Genomic DNA, 24011 nt, shown 5'->3' on the forward strand with positions numbered 1-24011 from the left:
TGTTCTAAATTCATAATATGTGAATGATAGGTAAAAGAAAAAATTAAACTTAAAAAGTTTATAAATTGAGTATTTGACATTAAATCTTGATTATAATATAGTTTTAAAAGATATTTCATTGAAAATTTAACAAATTTTTATTATGAATTTAATGTATTGATTTTATAAATTTGTAGTTAACCTATTATGTATTTTTAGTTAACAGATTATATATGTGTTTTAACATTGTTATAAGTTTATAAAATGTGAATTGTAGGCCAAGTAAGTAAACTTAAAGGTAAAAGTTCATAAATTGAATATCTGACATGTAGTTATGATTATAGTATACTTTTACAAGATATTTGGTTGAAAACCAAGAAATTTTTATTATAGACTTAATATAAGGTATTGATTTTATAAACATATATTTAATAGGTTATGTTGTTCCAGTTACCATATTGTTTACCTGCCGGTAACAGAATATGTACTTGCAGTATTAACGTTGTTTCTAATTATGCACAAAAAAAAACGACATTATTAAAGGCACCATTTATATAAATTACGAAACAAAGATCATTTTAAATTGTGGATCTTGATCCACGATATTAACAATTGCGCGTGCGATTAGAAACCAAATTTTCTTTCCTTGCCAACCGTTTTAGCCAATGATATCGACTTCAACAAGGCAACATGCATGCTTACATGCTCATTAATGAGTCCACTCAAGAGTATTCATGCATTAATCATATAAATATTGCCACTTTCAATTATATATATGTAACATACCTTTCCAAGTTACTAATAGAAGTTAATGTCAATTTGAATTGTCCTTATCAAATTCCTCTAAACAATCAAAGCTCAAATCACACTCCGCTAGTTAGCTAGCTAGTCATATTATCACCAAGAATATTCATACATAAATAAATTATTATTATTATTATTATTATATTAATTATTATATCAACTTAATAAATACTATACCATTTTTTTAAGCTACAAGAAAAACTATAGTCACAACCTGAGAAAGTGCATTAAGTATAATATCCACAAACCACTATATGTTGTGATGATTAAATAATAGTCCTTGTGCACATTGACATTTGACCATGTCTGTCGAGTCATTGAGTTTATTGTGAACTTGTGATTAACATCCTCCAAATGTTCAGTCGGACTGGGGTGTGCCCTTAGATTTGAGGATTCAACCTTTTGTGCTACGTACGATTAAATAACCGTTCAGTAGCTAGGTTAGGTAGATGCTCTAAGAGCAACCACATTTGTGGTTTTTGGGGAAGATTTTGTAGGTGAAAAAAAATAGGCTGCTGATTTTTGTCTCATGGAAACAATGATTTTTACTCAATTTTTTCTCGAACAAGTGCTTGATTTTTGTCCCCAAAAAAAAAAAAGAGGAGAGACACCCGCGGTTATAGTACTTTTCTTGCCTCAGCCAACACGCGTTTGTTGGGGCACTTCAGAGTGGCGGCTACTCTGAATCTTTTTTTTTTTAATCTTTTATAATGGACTTTTGCCTTCTGGTTGATGTAATAGAAACGACTATAAGTCTATAACGGCAAATTATACTGTGCACCACGGTGCACATAGCAATGTGCACCACGTACCTAAACGACGTCGTTTTGAGCATTGTAAACTAATCGTCCGTTTTTTTTTTGGAAATTACGTTTCCCGTTTCAGTCGGTCTCTGTATTTATGTTAATATTCTGTGTATTCCAGGCAATCATTCTGCGTATTCTAGGCAACCGTTCTGTGTATTATAGGCAACCGTTATGCGTATTCATGTTAGTAACACATGTTGTGATTTCATGTTAGTAACACATGTTGTGATGGGTTTGTGCATTCGAATGTTTAGGATGATGAGTTCTGTGTATTTTTTGTAAATATTATGTGTATTCATGTTATTAACACAAGTTGTGATGTGTTTGTGCATTCGAATGTTAGGAGGATGAGCTCTGTGTATTATGGGCATCAATATTCTGTGTATTATGGGCAAACATTCTGTGTATTCTAGGCAAACCTTCTGTGTATTCTATATAATGATTATGTGTATTATAGATAATGATTTCCCTGGAGTCATTCGCGTCCACTAACATTTGTGTATTTTGTGTCAATATTTTGTGTATTCTGGGCAAACATTCTGTGTATTCTAGGCAAACGTTCTGTGTATTATAGATAATGATTATATGTATTATAGATAATGAATTCCCTGAGTCATTTGCGTCCGCGTCTACTAACACTGAAACGACGTCGTTTTACATACGTGGTGCACATTGCTATGTGCACCGTGGTGCAGGGTATAACGATTGGTCTATAACAATGTCTTTTTATTATAATTATTATTATATAAAATTAAATATGTAACATAATTTTTTATTGTATAATATATAATTTTAATAATATTTTTTAGTTTCAATATAATGAGTTTATTACCGAAATGGTCCCTTAACTATTGCAAAATTACTAATTTGGTCCTAGACAATTTTTCGAGCCCAATTAAGTCGCTCGATTTTGAAAATTTTAACTAATTTGGTCATCCGTTCATTTTGCCGTTAAACATCCATTAAATCAGGACCAAATTGGTAATTTTGGAATAGTTAAGGGTCCATTGGTCAGTAAAAAATTTTGCATTATAATTATCATTTCAATTAAATGTGCGTATGGATGTTTATTTTAAATAATTAATTCTAATTAAAATTATAAATTTCCGCTGTATAGAACAATGGAGAAGCAGGTCCACAGTACATAATACGGTATACCGCTGGAGAATTCATCACGTATCATGAAATGATCTGAGTCAACATAATAGCTACCTTCACGTACTCCGCCATTAAATTGGACATAGAACTGCCATCTCTAGCTAAGCTAGCTACATTATATTGCTAAGCTATTATTACATGCGGCGTGGCCGCCCCTCGATCTTCAATTCTCTTCTGACTTACATTATTAGATTACTAATAACGCATCAATCATCATCTATCGGATATGGGAAGAACACCTTGCTGTGAGAAGGTAGGTCTGAAGAGGGGGAGATGGACGGCCGAGGAAGATCGGATCCTCACCGACTACATTCACGCCAATGGAGAAGGCTCCTGGAGATCGCTGCCGAAGAATGCCGGTAATTGCTTGTGTGTTATGTTTTTAGCTAATGATATGATGATGAACACCAACTGTTTGTGTATATGATTATATGATCGAATTGAAGGTTTGTTGAGATGCGGAAAGAGTTGTCGGCTACGATGGATCAATTATCTGAGATCCGATTTGAAGAGAGGCAAGTTCTCTCCCCAAGAGGAGGAAATCATCATCAAATCGCATGCAATTCTGGGTAACAGGTTAGTCCCATAGCTTAGCTGCTTCTCCATTGACGATGCCTAAACTTGACAAATCACCTCTAATGATTTAAAAATATTTCTTATTTATATTATCACATAATATTTATTAAATCCAGATCATCTTCAAATATTAGTTATATTATATTTTATAGATTAAATAAATAAATAAAAGAAAAAGACAAAAATTTAAAGACAACTTCTAGCGTGCACTCAGCGGGTGCCTGAAAGGATCCATGCTTTCACTTTCTTCTTTCTTATTTTATTTTTCATTTATTTATTTTAAGCCCTAAATATGGTTCTCCTCAAAAAGTTAAATCCCCAATCTCAAAGACCCCACGCCCAGGTCAAACAGAACATTTGGGATGATATAAAATACTGTGATTCAATGGCTCACCAAGCAGGCCAAATGTCCGTGTGCGCAAGAGATTTGTCTACTTTGGACATAATCCTCACACTGCCGCTGCCGAAGTTTGAACATTAGTCTCTTCTTCCAAATATTGTCTAATAAATATTATGTTCTTCTGGAAGAACGATTGTCCATATTAAATATTAAACACATATGAACTAATGAAAGAGAGAGCTAAGGTGGAGCAGAATATCCCTTGATTTTTTGGATCAAGCTAGGAGGGGGACAGAATATCCCTTGATGGATTATCTAAGTTCTCTAAATTTATATTTTTAGTACATGTACGTAAAAAAAAAAAAAGTTTTTCCTTTTTTAAAATATAAAAAAAAATTATTTGATTTTTTAATTTCAACATATTATGACATTAATTTTTTTTTTAAAAAAATCTTTTAAAATTTTATTTTTTGATGCATTTGTATGTTGGAATTATATTGGTGAGACTTATTTTTTCAATTTATTAAAAAAGTATACATCTCTAAATTTGATAGTATTAAAATATGTGTATCTGGAATGTACATAAAAGCTTTCATACGCTTAATGTGTACGTAAAAAAAAATACTAGTACTTTATAGTATATCTTGAATATACATTTAAAAAAAAAGTTCTATGCCATGTCCTTTTTTTTCTATTTTGAAAGTTTTGAAAATTTTTGAAAGTGATATTATGGTACTTTATTATTGTATATATTCTAAATAGCGTAAATTTATTTTTTTATATTTAAAAATAGAGTAATCAACAAATTTTCTCTTTAATATTCCCTCTTAACATGACACTTTTTCATGGGATGATTTAACTTTTTGATACAAGTTAGTGGAGTTAACCAATTTATGACACCGAATAGTTATAAATCATATTAAGAGAGATTTTAGGGGGCGAACTTTTTTGAAGAGAACAAATTAAAGCATTTTCCTGATAGTTAAAGCATTTTCATGTTAGTGGGGTCAACCAATTGTCCACTCTTAAATTAACTTATTAAGTAGCATAAATAATTTTATTTTAATAAAACAAACATAAAAAAAAAAAGTCAAATAAAGGGGTATTTAGTAATTTAGCTTATAGTTAATAACTACTCCGTAATTGTTTTAGCTTATAAATGATATATGATTGTATTAATTGTTTTGACCATTTAATAGTATTAGCTAATTATAGAAATGTATTTGGTAAATTAACTATTTACTCTTAGTTGATTACATGTAAAATACGGAGTAATTTATAAAGAAATAAATATATTATACTATTATCAAACATTCATTTTAACTTTTTGACCAAGTTAAATAATAAAATTTGATTCAACAAGTCAAATTTTGACTGTCAGCATTATCCAAACACCACCGAGCAGTCAAAATCAAGAGTTAAATAACTTTTCATGAACAAAAGAGTAAAACTACACTTTTTTATCAATATCTTTATTTGTCTACCTACAATAAGTGTGACAACTTGTGTGGGATTGAAGAAATATATGCTAAGAAACTGTCACATCAAATAACTGTACAAAAACTCATGAACTATTTATACCAAAATTAAATATGAAAACTTTATGGGATTGAAGAAATATATGCTAAGAGCATCCATATCAGTTAAAAATTTTATTAGGTTTTTGTCTTTTTATGTAGGAAAAAGAGTGATAAAGAGAGAGAAAGTAAAGAAAAAGAAAAAAAACAAACAAAAAACGCTGATAGTTCAGGAAAAAATATATAAACAGAAGGTCATTTACTCGCCATTTAGGTGTAGCATGTGCACGAAATGCATGAGCAAATTTATCCAAATACTCTAATGGATAATATGTATAAGCCCAAATTTACAGCTATTACAAATTTTAAAACTCACATTCCACTAATCATTTACTACTATCAGTCTATTACCAGAAATCATATTCACGTAAGACTGGTCTGACAAAAAAATTATATGCATGTGCAGATGGTCCCTGATTGCAGCACAGCTGCCAGGTAGAACAGACAATGAGATAAAAAATTACTGGAACTCGCACTTAAGCAGAAAATTCTATAGCTTTAGGAGAGCAGGAAGTGAGAAGACTATAGAGAATTTGGAGACGGACTTGGCCAAGGCGGCAGAGCAGACGAAACGGAGACGTGGAAAAGTAAGCCGATCAGCAATGAAGAAGAACAAAACCACCGACTATAAGCACTACTCCAATATTAACCATGCTCCTGAATTACCCTACTTCCAGAGACACAAGGATACTATCCCTAGTCTCTATACTGAGCCAGTTAATAACAATGTTGCTGCATCTGCAGTACAAATCCCATCCTCCCTGCCAATATTGATGGAGAAAGAGGATATTGATACCTCGAGCTTCTTGTGTATGGTGGGATCAGAGTATTTTAGCTTGGATGACATAATGCCAATATTGGTGGAAGATATGGATCCTACAAGGACAATTTTGAGCACATCATTAAACGGGAGCCTAGAAAACAGTGTGAAAGAGTTTGGGCTGCAGGTAGAGCAGCCCCAACATGATTTGGCAAAAAGTGGTAATAGCAGTATTTACAATTACAGCGGGTTGATACCCAGTGATCATCATCATCAATTTGGGGGTGGGGAGAACAGCGAAAGCACTGCGACATCATCGTCATTTCCGGTTGAACATCATTGTAGCTTGGCCCAAAATATTATTGATTGGGATGACTGGCAGTACTACTGGGACGACGACAGCGGAAACAACCTCTACAACACCCATAATCTAATGCCGCAACAGAATAAAGATGATGTAATGTTATCATCGCCGTGGCCCTGGGACGACACTTTTTATATATGACATTGTGGTTAATAATAATGCTGGGAATATGGTAGGGTATACGTAATGTAAAGTTGTATAGCTGTTTTTATTCTTTAGATCATTCTCCAGGCTAGGAATGCAGGAAGTGGTCAAGTATGTTAGTGATTTGATAACATTACTGTTATCTTTCATAAAAAATATTTCATGTTCTAATCCTATAGCGATTAAGATTATAGCATTGCTATACGTAGTAGGTTAAAATGTATTAAAAAAAATAATAGAGACTAAAATTTAATGGATTTACAATTGTAATTTCATGACTTCTAGTCTTTTAGGGTTATTATCTAGGGGATCAATATAGTTATATAGAATAGAAAAATGAAAATTGGATGTGGATCGAAAAACAATGAGGGCCAAGAAACTTGGCCACAAAATCTTCCCTAATCTTTCTCCGAACCTCTAGCTCTACATTTGGCACCATTGTATGTCACAACACACTATTATACCCTTTGAATCTCCACATATATATAAAGAAATTGAACGAAAACCAATCTTGAAAGTTTCTCTTTCCCCACAAACATTCAGGTGGGTAGATTTCCCCAATAATCTTCATCCAATACAACTTGCCCTGCATTTTATGCAGGGCACAAATTAAACAGGTTGGAGATTAGAATTTAGAATCCAGTTCCGATCCGGTGCGGCGGCGGCGGCTCCGGCTCCTCAGTATGACGGCGGAGGACTTGGGGACATTGTCAGGAACCACCGCCACCGCCCCCGGCACCGGCACCGGATTCTCAACCACCAACACCGAAAACCTCGCGGATTGGTTACCGCCCGTGCACGCGGATGAATCTGAGAAGAGGAAAAAGAAGAAGCGCAGCAGCTCCTTCGGCTTCCTAAGAGCCGCGTCAATGATTTTCCGGACGAAGAGCATCGAGAAACAGCAAAAGAAAGAGAGAGTTTCCGATGAGGACGGAAAACAGGGGAGGAGCAATAACTGGAAGAACATCGTGGGGTCCATGCGGCCGTTAACATTGCAACAGAAATCCCCGGCGGTTTCTCCGTCCCCGACGGTTGAGGATCTCCAGGCCCTGGTCCCACAAGGCGGCCTGGAATCTCCGGCTCCTTCCTATGTCTCCTCCAGCGGCTCCTCCAGCCGATACGCTTCCGCAGCCAATCTCCAGGAACTTGATTCCTGCGACGACGTAGACGACCCCGACGAGGTTTTCGACGCCATCACCGGCGACGACATGATCGACGCCAAGGCCGAGCAATTCATTAATCAATTCTACCAACAAATGAGGCTTCAAACTGCACCCAAACAGTATTGATCGCCATATACGCACGCTTGCAGGCAGAGGACCAATAATTGAAGCATGTAATTCATTTCTATCCTGTATTGCTGAATAGAGCGCCCACTCTGCATAGATTAGGCATACAGGCATTCCAGCCCGTTTTAGTGGAGGGGCGTGCTATTTGTTTACATCCATTAGTTTGTAAGGGGTTCAATGCAGATTTTGATGGAGATCAAATGGCTGTTCATGTACCCTTATCTTTGGAGGCTCAAGTGGAGGCCCGTTTACTTATGTTTTCTCATATGAATCTTTTATCTCCGGCTATTGGGGATCCCATTTCCGTACCAACCCAAGATATGCTTATTGGACTCTATGTATTAACGAGCGAAAATCGTCGAGGTATTTGTCTAAATAGGTATACTAAGTGGAATCGTAGAAACTCTCAAACTAAAAGAAGTGACAATAGTAATTATAAGTATAAGAAAGAGCCCGTTTTTTGTAATTCCTATGATGCAATTGGAGCTTATCGACAGAAACGAATCAATTTAGATAGTCCTTTATGGCTCCGGTGGAGACTAGATCAACGCGTTATTACTTCAAGAGAAACTCCCATCGAAGTTCACTATGAATCCCTAGGGACTTATTATGAGATTTATGGACACTATCTAATAGTAAGAAGTCTAAAAAAAGAAATTATTTTTATATACATTCGAACCACTGTTGGCCACATTTCTCTTTATCGAGAAATCGAAGAAGCTATACAGGGGTTTTCTCGGGCCTGGTCATCCCTAACATAATTCTATGATAGATACCAACGGGAGTTCGGGGCTCTCCGGTTCAGCTAGGACCATAGTTCCGGAATTTCTACGCGAAACAAGATCGATAAAAGGAAGTTTTACAATCAATTACTCAAAAACATTGTCTTGTCGAATGTCGAATCCTACTTAGCAGAATATGGAGGTACTTATGGCAGAACGGGCCAATCTGGTCTTTCACAATAAAGTGATAGACGGAACTGCCATGAAACGACTTATTAGTAGATTAATAAATCACTTCGGAATGGCATATACATCACATATCCTGGATCAAGTCAAAACTCTGGGTTTTCAACAAGCTACTGCTACATCCATTTCATTAGGAATTGATGATCTTTTAACAATACCTTCTAAGGGATGGCTAGTTCAAGATGCTGAACAGCAAAGTTTGATTTTGGAAAAACACCATCATTATGGGAATGTACACGCGGTAGAAAAATTACGTCAATCCATTGAAATATGGTATGCTACAAGTGAGTATTTGCGACAAGAAATGAATCCTAATTTTAGGATGACTGACCCTTTGAATCCAGTTCATATAATGTCTTTTTCGGGAGCTAGAGGAAATGCATCTCAGGTACATCAATTGGTAGGTATGAGAGGATTAATGTCAGATCCACAAGGACNAGTTATGCAGGGGCATCCTGTATTGCTGAATAGAGCGCCCACTCTGCATAGATTAGGCATACAGGCATTCCAGCCCGTTTTAGTGGAGGGGCGTGCTATTTGTTTACATCCATTAGTTTGTAAGGGGTTCAATGCAGATTTTGATGGAGATCAAATGGCTGTTCATGTACCCTTATCTTTGGAGGCTCAAGTGGAGGCCCGTTTACTTATGTTTTCTCATATGAATCTTTTATCTCCGGCTATTGGGGATCCCATTTCTGTACCAACCCAAGATATGCTTATTGGACTCTATGTATTAACGAGCGAAAATCGTCGAGGTATTTGTCTAAATAGGTATACTAAGTGGAATCGTAGAAACTCTCAAACTAAAAGAAGTGACAATAGTAATTATAAGTATAAGAAAGAGCCCGTTTTTTGTAATTCCTATGATGCAATTGGAGCTTATCGACAGAAACGAATCAATTTAGATAGTCCTTTATGGCTCCGGTGGAGACTAGATCAACGCGTTATTACTTCAAGAGAAACTCCCATCGAAACTAAAAACTGATAATTGGACTGCACATTTATGTTTATATTATATTTAGGAAAAATGTCAAATAAGCCACTGAACTTATCGTTTTTGTGTAATTGGACCATTTAACTTAAAAAGTGTGCAATTCAACCATCAAACAATTGGGCCTCTGAACTTAAAAAGTGTGCAAATTCAATCATCAAACAAGCAAAATTTGTGCAATTAGACCATTTTTACAAAAAAGTTTAATTCAATTTGAGTTAAAAACATTTCAATATTGACTCCCAACTAGTATGGTAGAAGAAAATGTCACTCTTAATACATATATGTTAGTAATATAATTGGATTTTACCACTGGTCCAATTGCACAAATTTTGCTTGTTTGATGATTGAATTGCACACTTTTTAAGTTCAATGACCCAATTACACAAAAGCAATAAGTTCAGTGGCCTATTTGACACTTTTTTCTTATATTTATGCTCAACACCAATGCTATCATTTCTCCTCTAGTGTATCTTTTCTTTATTTATATACACACACTGACACACACATATATACATATGAATATATTATATATGCCCGTAAGCACTGGCTGCACTGCACATTAAAATTGTTGAAGTTGTAAGCACCTGCAAAGTAATGGAACACATTTTTACATCTATTTTGACATTTTTGTTTGTTTTCTTATCGGTTTCTCTGCATTCAAACATCAATATATCATTATGACAATTTATTATATCAAGAATAAATTATTTCTTATGGGAAATTGTAATACATAATGTAATATTTTTAATTAAAATATAATATTTAAGGGTTAAAATAATTATTTTGGAAAAAAAATGTAATGCTAATGATGACAAATTGATTAATTGTTATTCCGAATTAATTATAAAGAAAAATGTAATATTTTGGTGAAAAGTGTAATAATGTAATATTAGGGACTCAACTCTCTCATCCGTGAGAGAGTTGTCAAATGATAGATGAAATATTTAAAATAATGGAAATGAATAACAGGTTTTATATATTGAGTGTAAATGAATAACAGGTTTTATATATTAAGTGTATAACAGATTTTATATATTGAGTGTATATTGTCAAATGAAATTATAGTTAATTAAAATGATACTTAATGAAATTGGATAGCATGCACATATTGAATGTATATTGTCAAGTGAAATTGTAATGCTGTAATGAAACTACAATGCACTGGCATATAAATGAAACTACAATGTAGAAACTACAATGTATATAAAATGAAACCGAATACGTTTGAGTGTACATTGTCAAGTGTAATGAAACTACAATGCACTGCATATAAATGAAACTACAATGTATATAAAATGAAACCGAATACGTTTTATATAAAATGAAACCGAATACGTTATAAAAACAGAAGTAGTTGGACAGAAAGGGAAAAGGGTGATGTTTCCTTTCATTAAAAGAAACAACACCCCCTTTTGAACCATGATCCATAGTAAAAATTTTCATCCCTATCTCTTGCCTTGCACCCCTCCCTTCTTGGGCTTGGCCACAAACCAAATAAATAAAATAAAATGAAATAAATAAAAGTCCCAACTCGAATAACCACATCAATATATATATATATATTGTAATGGATACATAATTTATTAACTGAAAGTGTAAAATACGTTAACTGCAAGTGTCGTTTTGGACTAAGGTCCACAAATTAACAATTGCATTACTAATAATATCTCGTGTTTAATTATATTGAAAATGATATTGGTGAATCAATTGTTATACCATGGATCATGGTTCATCTTACATTGTGTAGTCTAGTCCAAAAATTATGTGTCTGTTGTTAATATATTATGTGGATTCAATTAATAAAATATGTGACTGTAAATAAATTGAATGCACATATTATGCGTTTGTAGTTAATATACATATTATGTGTACCTCCAATTTATTTATAGGCACATAATTTGTTAATTGCATGTGCATAATATGTTTATTGGTGACACTTAATTTGAATGTCATTTTAGTTCAAGGTCCACCTTGCTTTGTGGATCTTGGCCCTTTGTATAACTTACCTTGGTGAATAATTTAGGTTTTAGCCAAGCACTTTGTACTCAAATAGCACCTCTGTGACTCCCATTGAAGGAAGGTCATAGGATTGAATCCTGATAGTGGAGTATTGACTCTTTAGACTGCAACAGATAGAGAAAGTATAGAGCACATACTATCTTGTAATAGAATTAATAGTACTCGAAAAGAGTAAATTGCGTACCAAAAGAAATATTAAACTGAAATTGGGCCACTGAAATTGATTGATCCATTAATTAAACAACTAGATGGGCTTAGATTGGGCCAGTGACGTTAATTGAACTAATTTATTTGTCTAATTAGGTTAATTAGATTAGATAAATTCATTTAAACCAATATATGCATGCTGGATGATGTATTGGAGTGTTCTCAATTATGAATGATTTTTCGGCTAAATTGAAGTGCTAAACATATAGAGGATTATCAGGTTAGAATTTGCACAACTGATATTGTTTCAATCAAGATTATATTTGATATAAGGTTTATTCTGGTTACAAATTTGAGACATTTAAGTTCAAATATATGATTATAAATCTAAACATAATCCTATCTTAATGAGGTTGGAAAAAGTCAAATTTGAATTCTTGGAGTTTGGCTCCAAAATGTTGAACTGGGGAAAAACAACAAATTATATCGTGGATCATAGTATATCTTTTATGATGGACCATGGTCCAAAACAATTTCATTTTATATTAAGTGTCAATTATTGCTTCATATTTAACAACATTATCATGTACTAGTTCAATTTGTTTCATATATCCATAAATCTAAACATTAATATCCATTAACACTAAACTAAATGTATATCATATCCAATAGTAAATTCATAATGTTACTTTATATGTTCATAAAAAAAAAAGTTTAATATACATAAACATTATACAACAAATGCATCATTAATAATGACAAATTATAATGGCTAGTTTCAATACAATTAGTTTTTGTCATTGGGAGGTTAGCGAACTCAATTGCCCACGCTTTAACTAAGACTGCGAGCTCTCAATCTAATCCTAGGACCTGAAACCATATTTCACTGGACTTTATCGTACGTTTAATTTCTTGATAGTAATAATATTTCGTTAGTGTTTGACTTTCAAAAAAATTATAATTTCACTGTAAATTGTGCATGGATTATCTAAATGATTTTATTTATATAAATATATCTTTATAACATTAATTTTTTTTTAAATCAAAGTATTGCATAGGTTGACCTCTAGTTATAAATTAATTAATAGATATGAAGTTACGAACACAACCCAAAGAGAGATAGATGACACATACACTAATTCTACAGTAAGTAGTACGAACACTGTCAAAAAAAAAAATACAAAAACAAATTGTACGCATTTATTCCAAGAATCCTTTTTTTTTTTCCATTTTGTAAGCGTTTTTTCCATTGTACGCGTTTTCCATTAATACAAAAACAAATTGTACGCGTTTTTTCCATTTTCTTTTTCTGATCTTTTTTAGAAATCCTCTAATAAGTTTTTTTTGAAGGTTAAACAATTAAACAATTATATAGACAACGCGTTTTTCCCATTTCCATTAATAAGTTTTTCTGATCTTTTTTAGAAGAAGTAAAATTAAACAATTAAATTGTTTAAACAATCAACAGTAACAACAAAATTTTAAGTTTGACTTCTTACTAGAGTTGTCTATTCATGGTCCTTTCAAATGTTAAAATAAAAAATCTCTCCCTATCTTTCTTGTCTAGGGGTGTAAAAAATCGAATCAAGCCAAATATCTTACTATTCGATTCGAATTCGACTATTTTGAGAATTATTCATATTCGTATTTGATAAATATTTAAATTTAAAATTTTATTCGTATTCAATTTAGCTACATTATTCGAATATATTCGACTTAATTCGAATTTAATTTAGTTACATTATTCAAGTTGTAAAAGGATAAATATAGCCGGATTGCAATTGAAGAGATCCAAATTACACAAATGTTGAACTAACCGACCCGGGTCAAATTAAGTATTGGCGTATTGTGCCACGTGAACCTACTCATAAAACATGCATGTCACGTGAGCCTCCTCATTAAAACTCGTCCACCTACATTATCTTTCAAAATCAGTGATTGGCGCAAAAGGTTAAAATCACCCAAAAAAACAATGACCCTTAAATAGATAATATGATATATATTGGTATAAGAAGTAAATATTTGTTGATATTCGTTATCTTGTGTTTATCTATTTTTGTTATGTTATTATTAGATTTATAATCCTTTCCTTTAATAATGATAAAAGTCATTATCATCTCTTAACAAACTTTTGAACATTGAAATAAAAAAAAAAGTAAGAAATAATATAAAAAAATATTAATTTTTATGCATTCAATATGGAACTTTAATATATACACACATATATGTGTGTATATATAATGATTACTACCAAACAAAATGACTATACTACTTTTGAAACTAAATTTATAAATCTTATAAATGTTTAACATGATAATAAAATTACTTATTTTTGTTAGTTGCTCATGAATTGACCTACCATGCCCAGTGTTGCGCATGAGGTATAAAGAAAATATATTTAAGGATTAAATATTTAAAAAAAAAAACTAATTAAGTGACAATAAGGAATGAATATTAAGGGTATGTTTAGGGACCAGAAATAATGCATGAATGAATATTAAGGGTATGTTTAGGAACTAGAAATAATGCAGTATTTGGATGTGCCTGAAAAATGCAGTCAATGAAAAATATTTTTCGTTGACGAGGGAAAATATGATCATTTTGGCGGAAGTCATTTTCCACCCCACTCAAAACAAGATTTCCGGCGGAAAGAAACCAATGTTGTTGTTTTTTTTAATATATAAAATTATATTTAATATTATTATAAATATTTTATATTCTTAATAAAATAATTAAAATATTTAATTATACAATTCTACTCATTTTTATAGAAAATGTACAAAACACATCAGGACAGTTTTCCTGAATGCAACCAAACATTGAAAATATTTTTTTTAAATGGCTCATTCTCCAAAGTCGTTTTCCTGATTTTATGAAATCTTTTATTAATTATCATATCTTTACATAATTAAACCGTAGCAAAATTAATTAAACCACTAATATGTGATGTAAGGCTATCCTTATCACAACAAGTGAACCCCTTTCAAGATGATGTGGATTTTTATTTTCTTTTTTTTTGTTTTATTTTATTAGCTTATGTGGCTTGCAAGCTTGCTATAATAGCAAGTTTGCAATTGATTTTTAGTTCTTTTTCTATTTTTTATTTGTTATTTTATTATTATGTTTATAATATAAAAGACAGGTGAGACTACTTTTAAAAGTGGGAGAGTATTGCAAGGGTGTAGAGAAAATAGTCGGGGGTGTATTCGATCAAGACTTTTAAAGACTGTCAAAGACTTTTATCAACTTTTAAAATTTTGGAGGTATTCAATTTAGACTTTTAAAGACTCTTTAACAATCTTTAAAAGTTTACCAGTATTGGATTCAGACTTCTATAGAGTCTTTAAAAGTCTACTGGTATTCAAAAAGTTATTAACTTTCATAGACTTTGTTAGAATAGGATTTCTAGACTCTATCATAATAGAATTTCTAAACTCTGTCAGAATATGATTTCTATAGATTGTTTTCCTCATTAATATAAATAGATGAAATTCAACCCTCTAACCCCAAACTTTTCAACATTCTCTACAAACTTTTTTCCTCTATCTAAACCAAACAAACATTTCATCAATTTTACGGTACGTTTCAAACCTTTCTTAAATATGTATATACTTTGCTACGAAAAGTTATTATTTGCAAATGTTCAGAGCAAAATTTGTTAGTGCAAACAAAAATAAGGTGATAGAATATCGCAGAGATAAGGATTATATTATTATATATTTGTGGCATTCAGGGACAAAATATTTGAATAAAATAATGTGTTTAAATAGTATACTTTACTTTTTAAAACCTTAGACAATCATATAAGAGATCTGAGTGAAATATTAATAATATATTTGTTTTGTATATGATTAATTTATCTGAAGCAGATTACACGGGACCAAAGTCAAAGTACTATTTATCTGGCAGAGAAAAAATTGGTATGCCACTAAAGGCGATCGGGAAAACTAACAGAGTGAGTCGTTGTTACGGAGTTTTTGAGTATTTAAGCGGAGAAGAGAGAGTTCTTTCGAAACTCAACTTCTTTCTTTGCTTTGTGTTTTGATCAGATAAGTACACACTTCTGTTAAAGTTTTTTTTTGTAAATAATAAATAAATAACAAACCCCGGCCTTCAAAGATGGGATTCGACAGAGAACTGGAGATGGGGGATTACCGAGGCGAGGGGGGTAAGGCGGCGGCCGATAAGGCAGATATCGATGCTTGGCTTCCGGTAGGCTCCGAACGTACTGGGACGTGGTGGTATTCCACCTTCCACAATGTCACCGCCATGGTCGGCGCCGGTGTTCTTAGCCTCCCTTACGCCATGTCCGAGATGGGATGGTATGTATCTATCTATCTATATATCATTATGTATATATATTTTTTTCCTTCCTTTCGTTTCTCTGATCTGATCGATCGGAATTCATTGAAATTATTATTAGATTAGAGTTTAAATTTTCAATATATGCATGTATGTACGTGCTGGTTGGTGTTGGGACGGGGAATTGTTCGTCCTTGATGTCAGGATTCAAGTCCAGCGTTCGATGGTTGCGGGAATTTGTCAGGCGGAGGTCGGTAAAGACCAAGTCTAACACCCAGACGAAGGCAGATAACGCCCATGACCCATTGATGGAGAAGGATAGACGGAGGGTGGTGGCCGGTAATAGCCAAGTCTAGCACCCGGCTAGAGCCCTGTTAGGCTAGGGTTAGGGTTAGGGGATTATTGGGCCAATAAAAATTTAGTTTAGCGGGCTTAAAAGGCCTGATCCAGCAACTAATTGTTGGACAGAGGCCAGTAAAGACCAAAGATGGTAAAATACATAAAATATAAATTCAGCCCTTGCGAATTGGTAAGTGTTTGATCCTAATTCCTAACTAACATGAGATATATGTATAAACAGGGGTCCTGGAGTGGCAATGATGGTGCTATCATGGGCGATAACACTATACACGCTGTACCAGATGGTGGAGATGCACGAATGCGTGCCGGGGAGGAGATTCGACAGGTACTACGAGCTAGGTCAGTACGCGTTCGGGGAGAGGCTCGGCCTCTTCATCGTGGTGCCCCAACAGGCTCTCGTCGAGATCAGTCTCTGCATCATATACATGGTCACCGGCGGCTCCTCAATCCAGAAAGTCCACGAGCTCCTCTGCCACGGTTGCAAGCCCATCAAGCTCTCCTACTTCATCCTCATGTTCTCCAGCGTCCAATTCGTGGTCGCCTACCTGCCCAACTTAAGCTCGGTCGGCCTCGTCTCCCTAACCGCGGCCGTCATGTCCGTCTCCTACTCCACCATCGCCTGGGGGTCGGCCCTGCACAAGTGGATCGAGTCGTCCGTGGTGGACTACGGGCCGAGGGGCACGAAGAAGGTCGATAATGTGTTCATGTTCATGAGCGCGTTGGGGGACATGGCGTTTTCTTATGCGGGTCATAACGTGGTCTTGGAGATCCAGGCCACCATCCCATCCACCCCGGAAAACCCTTCCAAGAAGGCCATGTGGAAAGGCGTGGTTATTGCTTATATAGTCGTGGCTATGTGCTATTGGCCCGTTGCCTTCATTGGCTACCTCGCCCTGGGTAACAAAGTCGATGACAACATCCTTCTCACCCTCGAAAAGCCCGTTTGGCTCATCGCTGCTGCTAACATTTTTGTGGTTATCCATGTTGTTGGAAGCTACCAGGTATACACAAACACAACAACTTCTCTTCAATCTTCAATTACATACTGATTATTGGGGTGAGCATTTCAGTTCGGGTCATTCCAGTATAATCGAATTGGTTCAAGTTTAGTTTATTATTAAAAATTGAGGGAATTTATGGTTGTTAGTTCAGTTAAAAATTGAATTGAATTGAAAAATTAATTGGTTTATATATAGTTATATATTTATTTATATCAAAAATGATTTTTTATATTCTGAAATTTATCCAAGTATATATACTAAATCCCCAATACCCTAAACCTTAATTTTTACAATTATTCTATATTCTATGTTATTTTCTTAATATTTCCCTGCGAGTGGCAGACTGTGCTGTTGGAGGTTGGAGGCTGGTGAAGAGGTTTGTTTGGATTTGGTTTGGACTTATTTAAGATTGAGAAATGTGTATTGTTTACTTTTGTTTAGATTTTAGAATTTAAATTATTAGTGAAAATAAATGAAAGCGAAATTCAACGGGCGAAAATGTCCAAAATGTCCATTACTTTAATTCCTGCATAATATGTGTTACTAAAAGGCGATTATTCTGAATGCAGGTTTACGCCATGCTTATGTTTGATATGATTGAAACATATGCTGTCAAGACCTTGAAATTCAAGCCTACCATGACTCTTCGAGTCACAACTAGGAGCCTATTTGTTGGTACGTGTGTACTTCTATAACTATATTGTACTTCTATAACTATATATACATATATTCTCAAATTTTATAATTTTTTTTTAGTACCATTGACTTTGTTATTATAATATAAAGGTCTATAGTAGTATTTTTCTTATATATACACACAAATATTATATTAGGGAGAAGTAATTTGTTTCTCACCCTTTTGTTTTACCTGAATGGCAGCGTTCACACTCTTTGTGGGCATATCAGTGCCTTTCTTTGGCGGTCTACTCGGATTTTTTGGTGGCTTTGCTTTCGCTCCAACCACATACTTTGTAAGCCAAATTTTATTTGAAATAAGCAAAACGAAAACCTTATGACTTCCACAGTGCCATATATTTAATTTTTAATTTTTATTGTTTGCAGATTCCTTGCATCATGTGGCTTATTATTAAGAAACCTAAAAGATTTGGAGTTTCTTGGTTCCTAAATTGGGTATGTTATTCTCTATATTTTTTTTAGGTGTCGTGAATTCGTATTTTTAATGAAATTAATATGAACTAATAGTTGTGACTTTTTTTTTTTTGTGTGGCATTTTCAGTTATTCATCTTCATTGGTGTTTCATTGACGATTTTCGCTCCAATTGGTGGATTGTACAGTATCGTTAAATCTGCCAAGACTTATCACTTCTACCAATGATGTGATGATATATCTCCAACTCCTCAAACTATTTTATAGCCCGGTTACTTCGGAAAGATCACAACGGCAAACATACAGATCAGAGGGTGTTTATAGTCCTCTATAACATTACTAAAATTGTCTTGGTGGCTTTATATTTTCCCGGGACTTAGTAAGGAAATAAATTTTATATATGATGCAGCGGACCCCACTGTTCCTATTTGAGAACGAGATAGGTGGAAGGCTATGTTAGTCATTATATTTTTCATTCTCCTTTATACTATCTAATATATATATCTTGTGTGTTTTCTGTATGAGTGTATGACCTTTCCCATGTGATGGTAATAAAATAATAAATACTCATTCTCAATATTTGTGTTTAACGTGCAAATTATTGTTATATTAACATAATTTACATACTAAATGTTCACAATTTAAACATTCAGTATGTAAATTATGAACATTTAGTTATGAATATTCAGTATATAAATTGTGTATTTTGGGCTTGAATTTACTGTGTAAGGTGAACCTTAGTCCACAGAATAATTTATTGTAATTTATATCTGATAATTACAATTTTAATCATTATTATTGTAATGTTTTTGTTTATGTCAATAGATGCAATAATTGGTAAATATGGTAAATGATAACAAAATAATGTGTTCAGAATAATTAAGTACATAAAGATAAATTAATTTTTTAAAAAAAATAAATTTATGAACGAAAATACATTGACGGTTCAAATCCATTCCGACCCTATGGGGATTGGCATTTGTTTCATTGTTTGTTCCTTAGACCCGGCCGCCCCTATTGAAAATAAATATCAATAATAAATTGTGTCCGAGAGTCAAGAGTGTACGAACGGTGAGTCACTTAGTCAGCTCAGCCGTCTCTTTGGACTATCAATATCAATAAGCAAGCGAACAAATTGACTTTCATAGAGAGTCGCAGTGCCAAAGTCCACCAAGAATTTAATTTAAGAATGTAAACAATTTAAGCACTAGAGCAGTGTGTAGGGGTGGTAATGTGTCCGGGTAGGTTTGAGAGAGCTACATCTATCATCTGATATACTTTATATTTTTTTCGTCCAATTTTACTTTCAACCTATATTGGGTGAAATTCACTCTCATTCCATCGGATGCATGTGTCTACTATGGGTATCCACCCCTTATTATCTCATTTAGAAAAATTAAAATAATATTTATATTACTTACGCATAATGAAATAATAAAACAACTAAATTGTTAATTCTTTTTAAAATAAACTTATTAATTTAGAACTAACAATAGTAAAAGGTTCTATAAACTTTTATAATTTTTTTTTGGTGAATATAAACTTTTATAATTAACTACATACTAGTACTTATTTTACTATATACTATACATGGTGGGTCGGGTGGGGTTCTAACTTCTAAGAGAATTTTATACATAAAACCCGAATCCAAACCGACCCACTGCAAATTTAAATTTTTAAGAGCCACCCCCAACCCACCACCCACAATCACCCAAAAACACCCAATCCATATGGGTGGATTCAGGTGGATATCCATGAGCGAATTAAAATTCCATCCCTATTGGTGTTTTAAACATGAGAATTAAAATTGTAACTGAAATCAAATACCTAGTAATTACAATGAGTTTAGTAGAAAATTTTTCTTATTTGATAATAAATAAAAATTGCAATCAAAATAAATATATAAATAAAAATATATAATACACACACATATGTGTTAAAGTTGCATATTTCTTTTGGGTGTAACCCAGGGTTTCCACCGTCGGACACAGTGATTAACCCCTCGCTGGATTGTACACACCTCTATTGGGTGAGACAGCTGGCCTGGAGATTTAAGGCTGCTTCATACCCAAATCAATTTTGCATATTGAATACATAGATAACAATGTTGTTTTCCTCATTTTTTTAAAATTATATTGTTTAAAAGTAGTGGATGTGAGTGGTAACGGTTTTTATGATTAATAAGGATTTGAATCTAATAATAGGGTTGCAAAAGTAAGCTAGCAAACAAATATGATAAATTGATAATGAGTATCAAATTTCATACAAAATTACAAAGTCCTCAACCAAATGTCACCTAAGTTTTTACAACTCTTTCTATACAAATTTATTCATTGTATTACACACGCACAAAAAGAACACTTAAGAAAAAGGGTAACCCTAACCAAGATGAATAATGATACAAACTTGTAACCACAAAGTTACAAGTTTAAACCCTAGCCTTCTTGGTTTGAATATGTCAGTTGTTGTTGATAACTTAGACTGGTTTGTCTCTTTGCGGATTATTTTTATTATTATTATTTATTAATAACGGTGAAATAATAGGAAGCATAAGAATGCTACACCCTCCGCGTATCAGCCATAATGACGCACTAACATCCCGTGACGACGGGGCGTCAAAATAATATGCTTATTTATTAGCTTCATACTGTAATTATTTCAAAACCGCCTCCATAGAGAGCACATATTTTTTAAATTTTGAAAAACAAAATACATTTAGTACTTTGATTATTTAATAACTCAAATATCCAAAGTTTAAAAAAAAATGAAGTAATTACCAATTTAATTTAACTTATTATATTGCTCAGCATGCCAACTTCCTTGATTGGAATGATACTTAAACCTGAGACCTTCCATTTAAAATGCTAACAGTGATACCATCAAATCACAATGTCTATGAAATTATTTTTGCGTCCCCAAATGTCTACGAAGTGAATTTTTTTTTTGTCTACGAAGTGACTTGTTTAATCAAACTCTAGTAGAATTTATGGACAAGAAATGCCACTTTAAAGATAATTAAGAGACAAAAAATAGCAACATATATAATTGTGAGACGCAAAAAAATAGTATTTGCTATAATTTATAGATAAAAGTGTAATTTTTATAAATATAAAGTTTGGACGACTCATTACTCATACATAGTTTTAGCATGATTAGTTTCGTACACTCTTAAAATTCTAAAAACATAGTTCTGTTAGTCAATAGTCATCACTTCCACATGACTCTTTAATGGTAGTATTCATTTGAGAAGAAAGCGTAGACAATTGCATTCGATATTTTCCACTGCAACACACAAGGCAAAGTGCTTCGTCTTCAAGGTTCTCATGCCTCAACTTAAAAGGATATGTGAAAAGTCATAGTTTTTACGCGTAAGAATATTCTAACACATATGTTATTTGAGGTTTTATTCAATGAGATATTATCAATTTCACCTAAAATAACATTGGCACTAAATTCTTATAATAATGTTTAAATTCATCTCCTGACATGACAATAAAACTATGGGTCACACTTGTGTGAGACCGTCTCACGGATCCTTGTTCGTGAGACGGGTCGGATCGGATCAAAGCGCCATGCAAATGTCATACTTATATGTGCAAATGTCATACTTATATGCTCAAATATAACACTAATCAAAAATACAATTTTTGTTACTTATAAGAGAAAAAATAATACATTTTTCATAATAAGTAATGTTGACAAGTGCCCCTTACTTATAAGGGCAAATATAATACTTTTGAGGAAAAATGTAATACTTTTAAATCGAAATGTAAAAGTATTGTATTTTTCCTTAAAAGTATTACATTTACCCTCATAAGTAACAAAAATTTTATTCCTGATTAGTATTACATTTGAGCATATAAGTATGACATTTATGCATATAAGTGTTACATTTGTATCTTGACCCGATCCGACTCGACCCGTCTCATGGTGAGACGGTCTCACACAAGTTTTTGCCTAAAACTATTTATATTAGTTCTCACAAATCAGCCAACTTTAGCCGGAGTTAAAAATGAATATTTTTTTTAATAATCAAATGTCAACGAATTTAAATCAAATAGTGTCACACCATGAAGTAAGTATTAGGAGCTGAGGGAAAATGAATGTGTGTGTATGTGTGTCAAGTCTTTGGAAAATGAATGTTTTAATCCATCCATTTTACAGTTAGCGTAGCTTGATGAGTTTTATTTTCTTAAGTTCATTTCTAGGCGTAAAGTGCATGTCAAGGACGAAAATTGCAACATCATATCCGTAATAATTTAGGGAAAAAAGGAGAGCATTGTCTAACTTAGGGACAAAAATTATTTTACCATGGGTTCCTCAAATTTGACTGCATCTAAACGGAGTGGTAATGTCAAGGATAAAAATCGCAACATCAGCTAGGGACAAAAAGTGAGCACAATCAACAAGTAGGCATGAATATTACAATTACTTTCTAAGGCATGAATATTACAATTACTTCCTAACTTAAGGACGAAAAAAAAAAAGAGCAAATTCTAATTTTTATTTTTTTATTTTTACTATTGAATTCATATCTGAAATTATATGTTTTGTATAGAATTAGGCAAATTCTCCTATCAATATGTAGGACGGGTTGGGTCAAAAAATTTAAATCTTATGGTATATGGGTGTAATAATATTATTTCCGGCAAACTGTTTATAACAGTTTTGTTATAAAATATTACATTTATGTTATAAAGTATTATATATAAAGTTTAAAGTAGAATATATATATATATATATATATATATATATATATATATATATATAGAATTCTACTATGTAATGACATTTTATTTCCTGCATATTATCTATTATAATTTTCCTATAAAATATTACATTTTTTTTGAAAATATAAAATATTACATTTATGCTCTAAAATATTATATATAAGAGTTAAAAGTATTAATTATATCTGTAATTTTTATTAGATCCAACAATTGAAACAAGTGAGATGATATCACATCATAACAACTAGATAGTGATTCCACGGAAATTCTAACAGATTTTTGTTTATTTTTTCCTTGTATCTGATTTGGTTATACTCAATGATTAAATTGATAAATTTTTAATGAAAGGACGTAATAAGGTAAAAGTTAACAGCGGAGGACCAGTTGATATTAACTGTTAAATGAAAATAGAAGACAGTGATAAATAGTAAATATATAGATAATTAGTAAATAGATATGTAGTACTCAAAAAAAAAAAGTAAATAGATATGTAAATAGGTAAGAGTAATGATTGGTAGGTAAGTGGTGGCAAGACTAGATAGATATGTATTTCTATTTGAAGAGCAAAAAAAATGAAAAATTGTG

General features: G+C 32.8%; 3 protein-coding genes and 1 pseudogene across 3 annotated transcripts; all 4 read left to right on the plus strand.

Moving 5' to 3' along the window:
* The first annotated feature begins 2819 nt into the window (after window positions 1-2819).
* On the plus strand, window positions 2820-6704 carry LOC116026078 (transcription factor MYB15-like). The gene is made up of 3 exons (XM_031267525.1): window positions 2820-3106; window positions 3194-3323; window positions 5647-6704. The coding sequence occupies exons 1-3, from the start codon at window positions 2974-2976 to the stop codon at window positions 6503-6505; spliced, it is 1122 nt and encodes a 373-aa protein (XP_031123385.1). The 5' UTR covers window positions 2820-2973; the 3' UTR covers window positions 6506-6704.
* Window positions 6705-7025: 321 nt separating this feature from the next.
* On the plus strand, window positions 7026-8012 carry LOC116024967. Its single transcript, XM_031266011.1, has one exon. It carries the CDS (start codon window positions 7192-7194, stop codon window positions 7795-7797), a length of 606 nt encoding a protein of 201 aa, XP_031121871.1. The 5' UTR covers window positions 7026-7191; the 3' UTR covers window positions 7798-8012.
* Window positions 8013-8223: 211 nt separating this feature from the next.
* LOC116024396 lies at window positions 8224-9750 on the plus strand (annotated as a pseudogene).
* Window positions 9751-15850: 6100 nt separating this feature from the next.
* On the plus strand, window positions 15851-19273 carry LOC116024643 (lysine histidine transporter 2-like). Its single transcript, XM_031265588.1, has 6 exons — window positions 15851-16247; window positions 16808-17588; window positions 18158-18263; window positions 18468-18559; window positions 18651-18719; window positions 18826-19273. The coding sequence occupies exons 1-6, from the start codon at window positions 16045-16047 to the stop codon at window positions 18922-18924; spliced, it is 1350 nt and encodes a 449-aa protein (XP_031121448.1). The 5' UTR covers window positions 15851-16044; the 3' UTR covers window positions 18925-19273.
* Window positions 19274-24011: the final 4738 nt, after the last annotated feature.

This window comes from Ipomoea triloba, chromosome 7 (genome assembly GCF_003576645.1).
Source record: "Ipomoea triloba cultivar NCNSP0323 chromosome 7, ASM357664v1".
Classification (NCBI taxonomy): domain Eukaryota; kingdom Viridiplantae; phylum Streptophyta; class Magnoliopsida; order Solanales; family Convolvulaceae; genus Ipomoea; species Ipomoea triloba.

Bases quoted from the DNA above. Each gene is read 5' to 3' on its own strand.
- LOC116026078 (XM_031267525.1), top strand. From the start codon at position 2,974: ATGGGAAGAACACCTTGCTGTGAGAAGGTAGGTCTGAAGAGGGGGAGA. The intron at 3,107-3,193 runs GTAATTGCTTGT...ATCGAATTGAAG, and splicing joins ATCGCTGCCGAAGAATGCCG to GTTTGTTGAGATGCGGAAAG. The intron at 3,324-5,646 runs GTTAGTCCCATA...ATGCATGTGCAG, and splicing joins CATGCAATTCTGGGTAACAG to ATGGTCCCTGATTGCAGCAC.
- LOC116024967 (XM_031266011.1), top strand. From the start codon at position 7,192: ATGACGGCGGAGGACTTGGGGACATTGTCAGGAACCACCGCCACCGCC.
- LOC116024643 (XM_031265588.1), top strand. From the start codon at position 16,045: ATGGGATTCGACAGAGAACTGGAGATGGGGGATTACCGAGGCGAGGGG. The intron at 17,589-18,157 runs GTATACACAAAC...TTCTGAATGCAG, and splicing joins ATGTTGTTGGAAGCTACCAG to GTTTACGCCATGCTTATGTT. The intron at 18,560-18,650 runs GTAAGCCAAATT...TATTGTTTGCAG, and splicing joins TCGCTCCAACCACATACTTT to ATTCCTTGCATCATGTGGCT.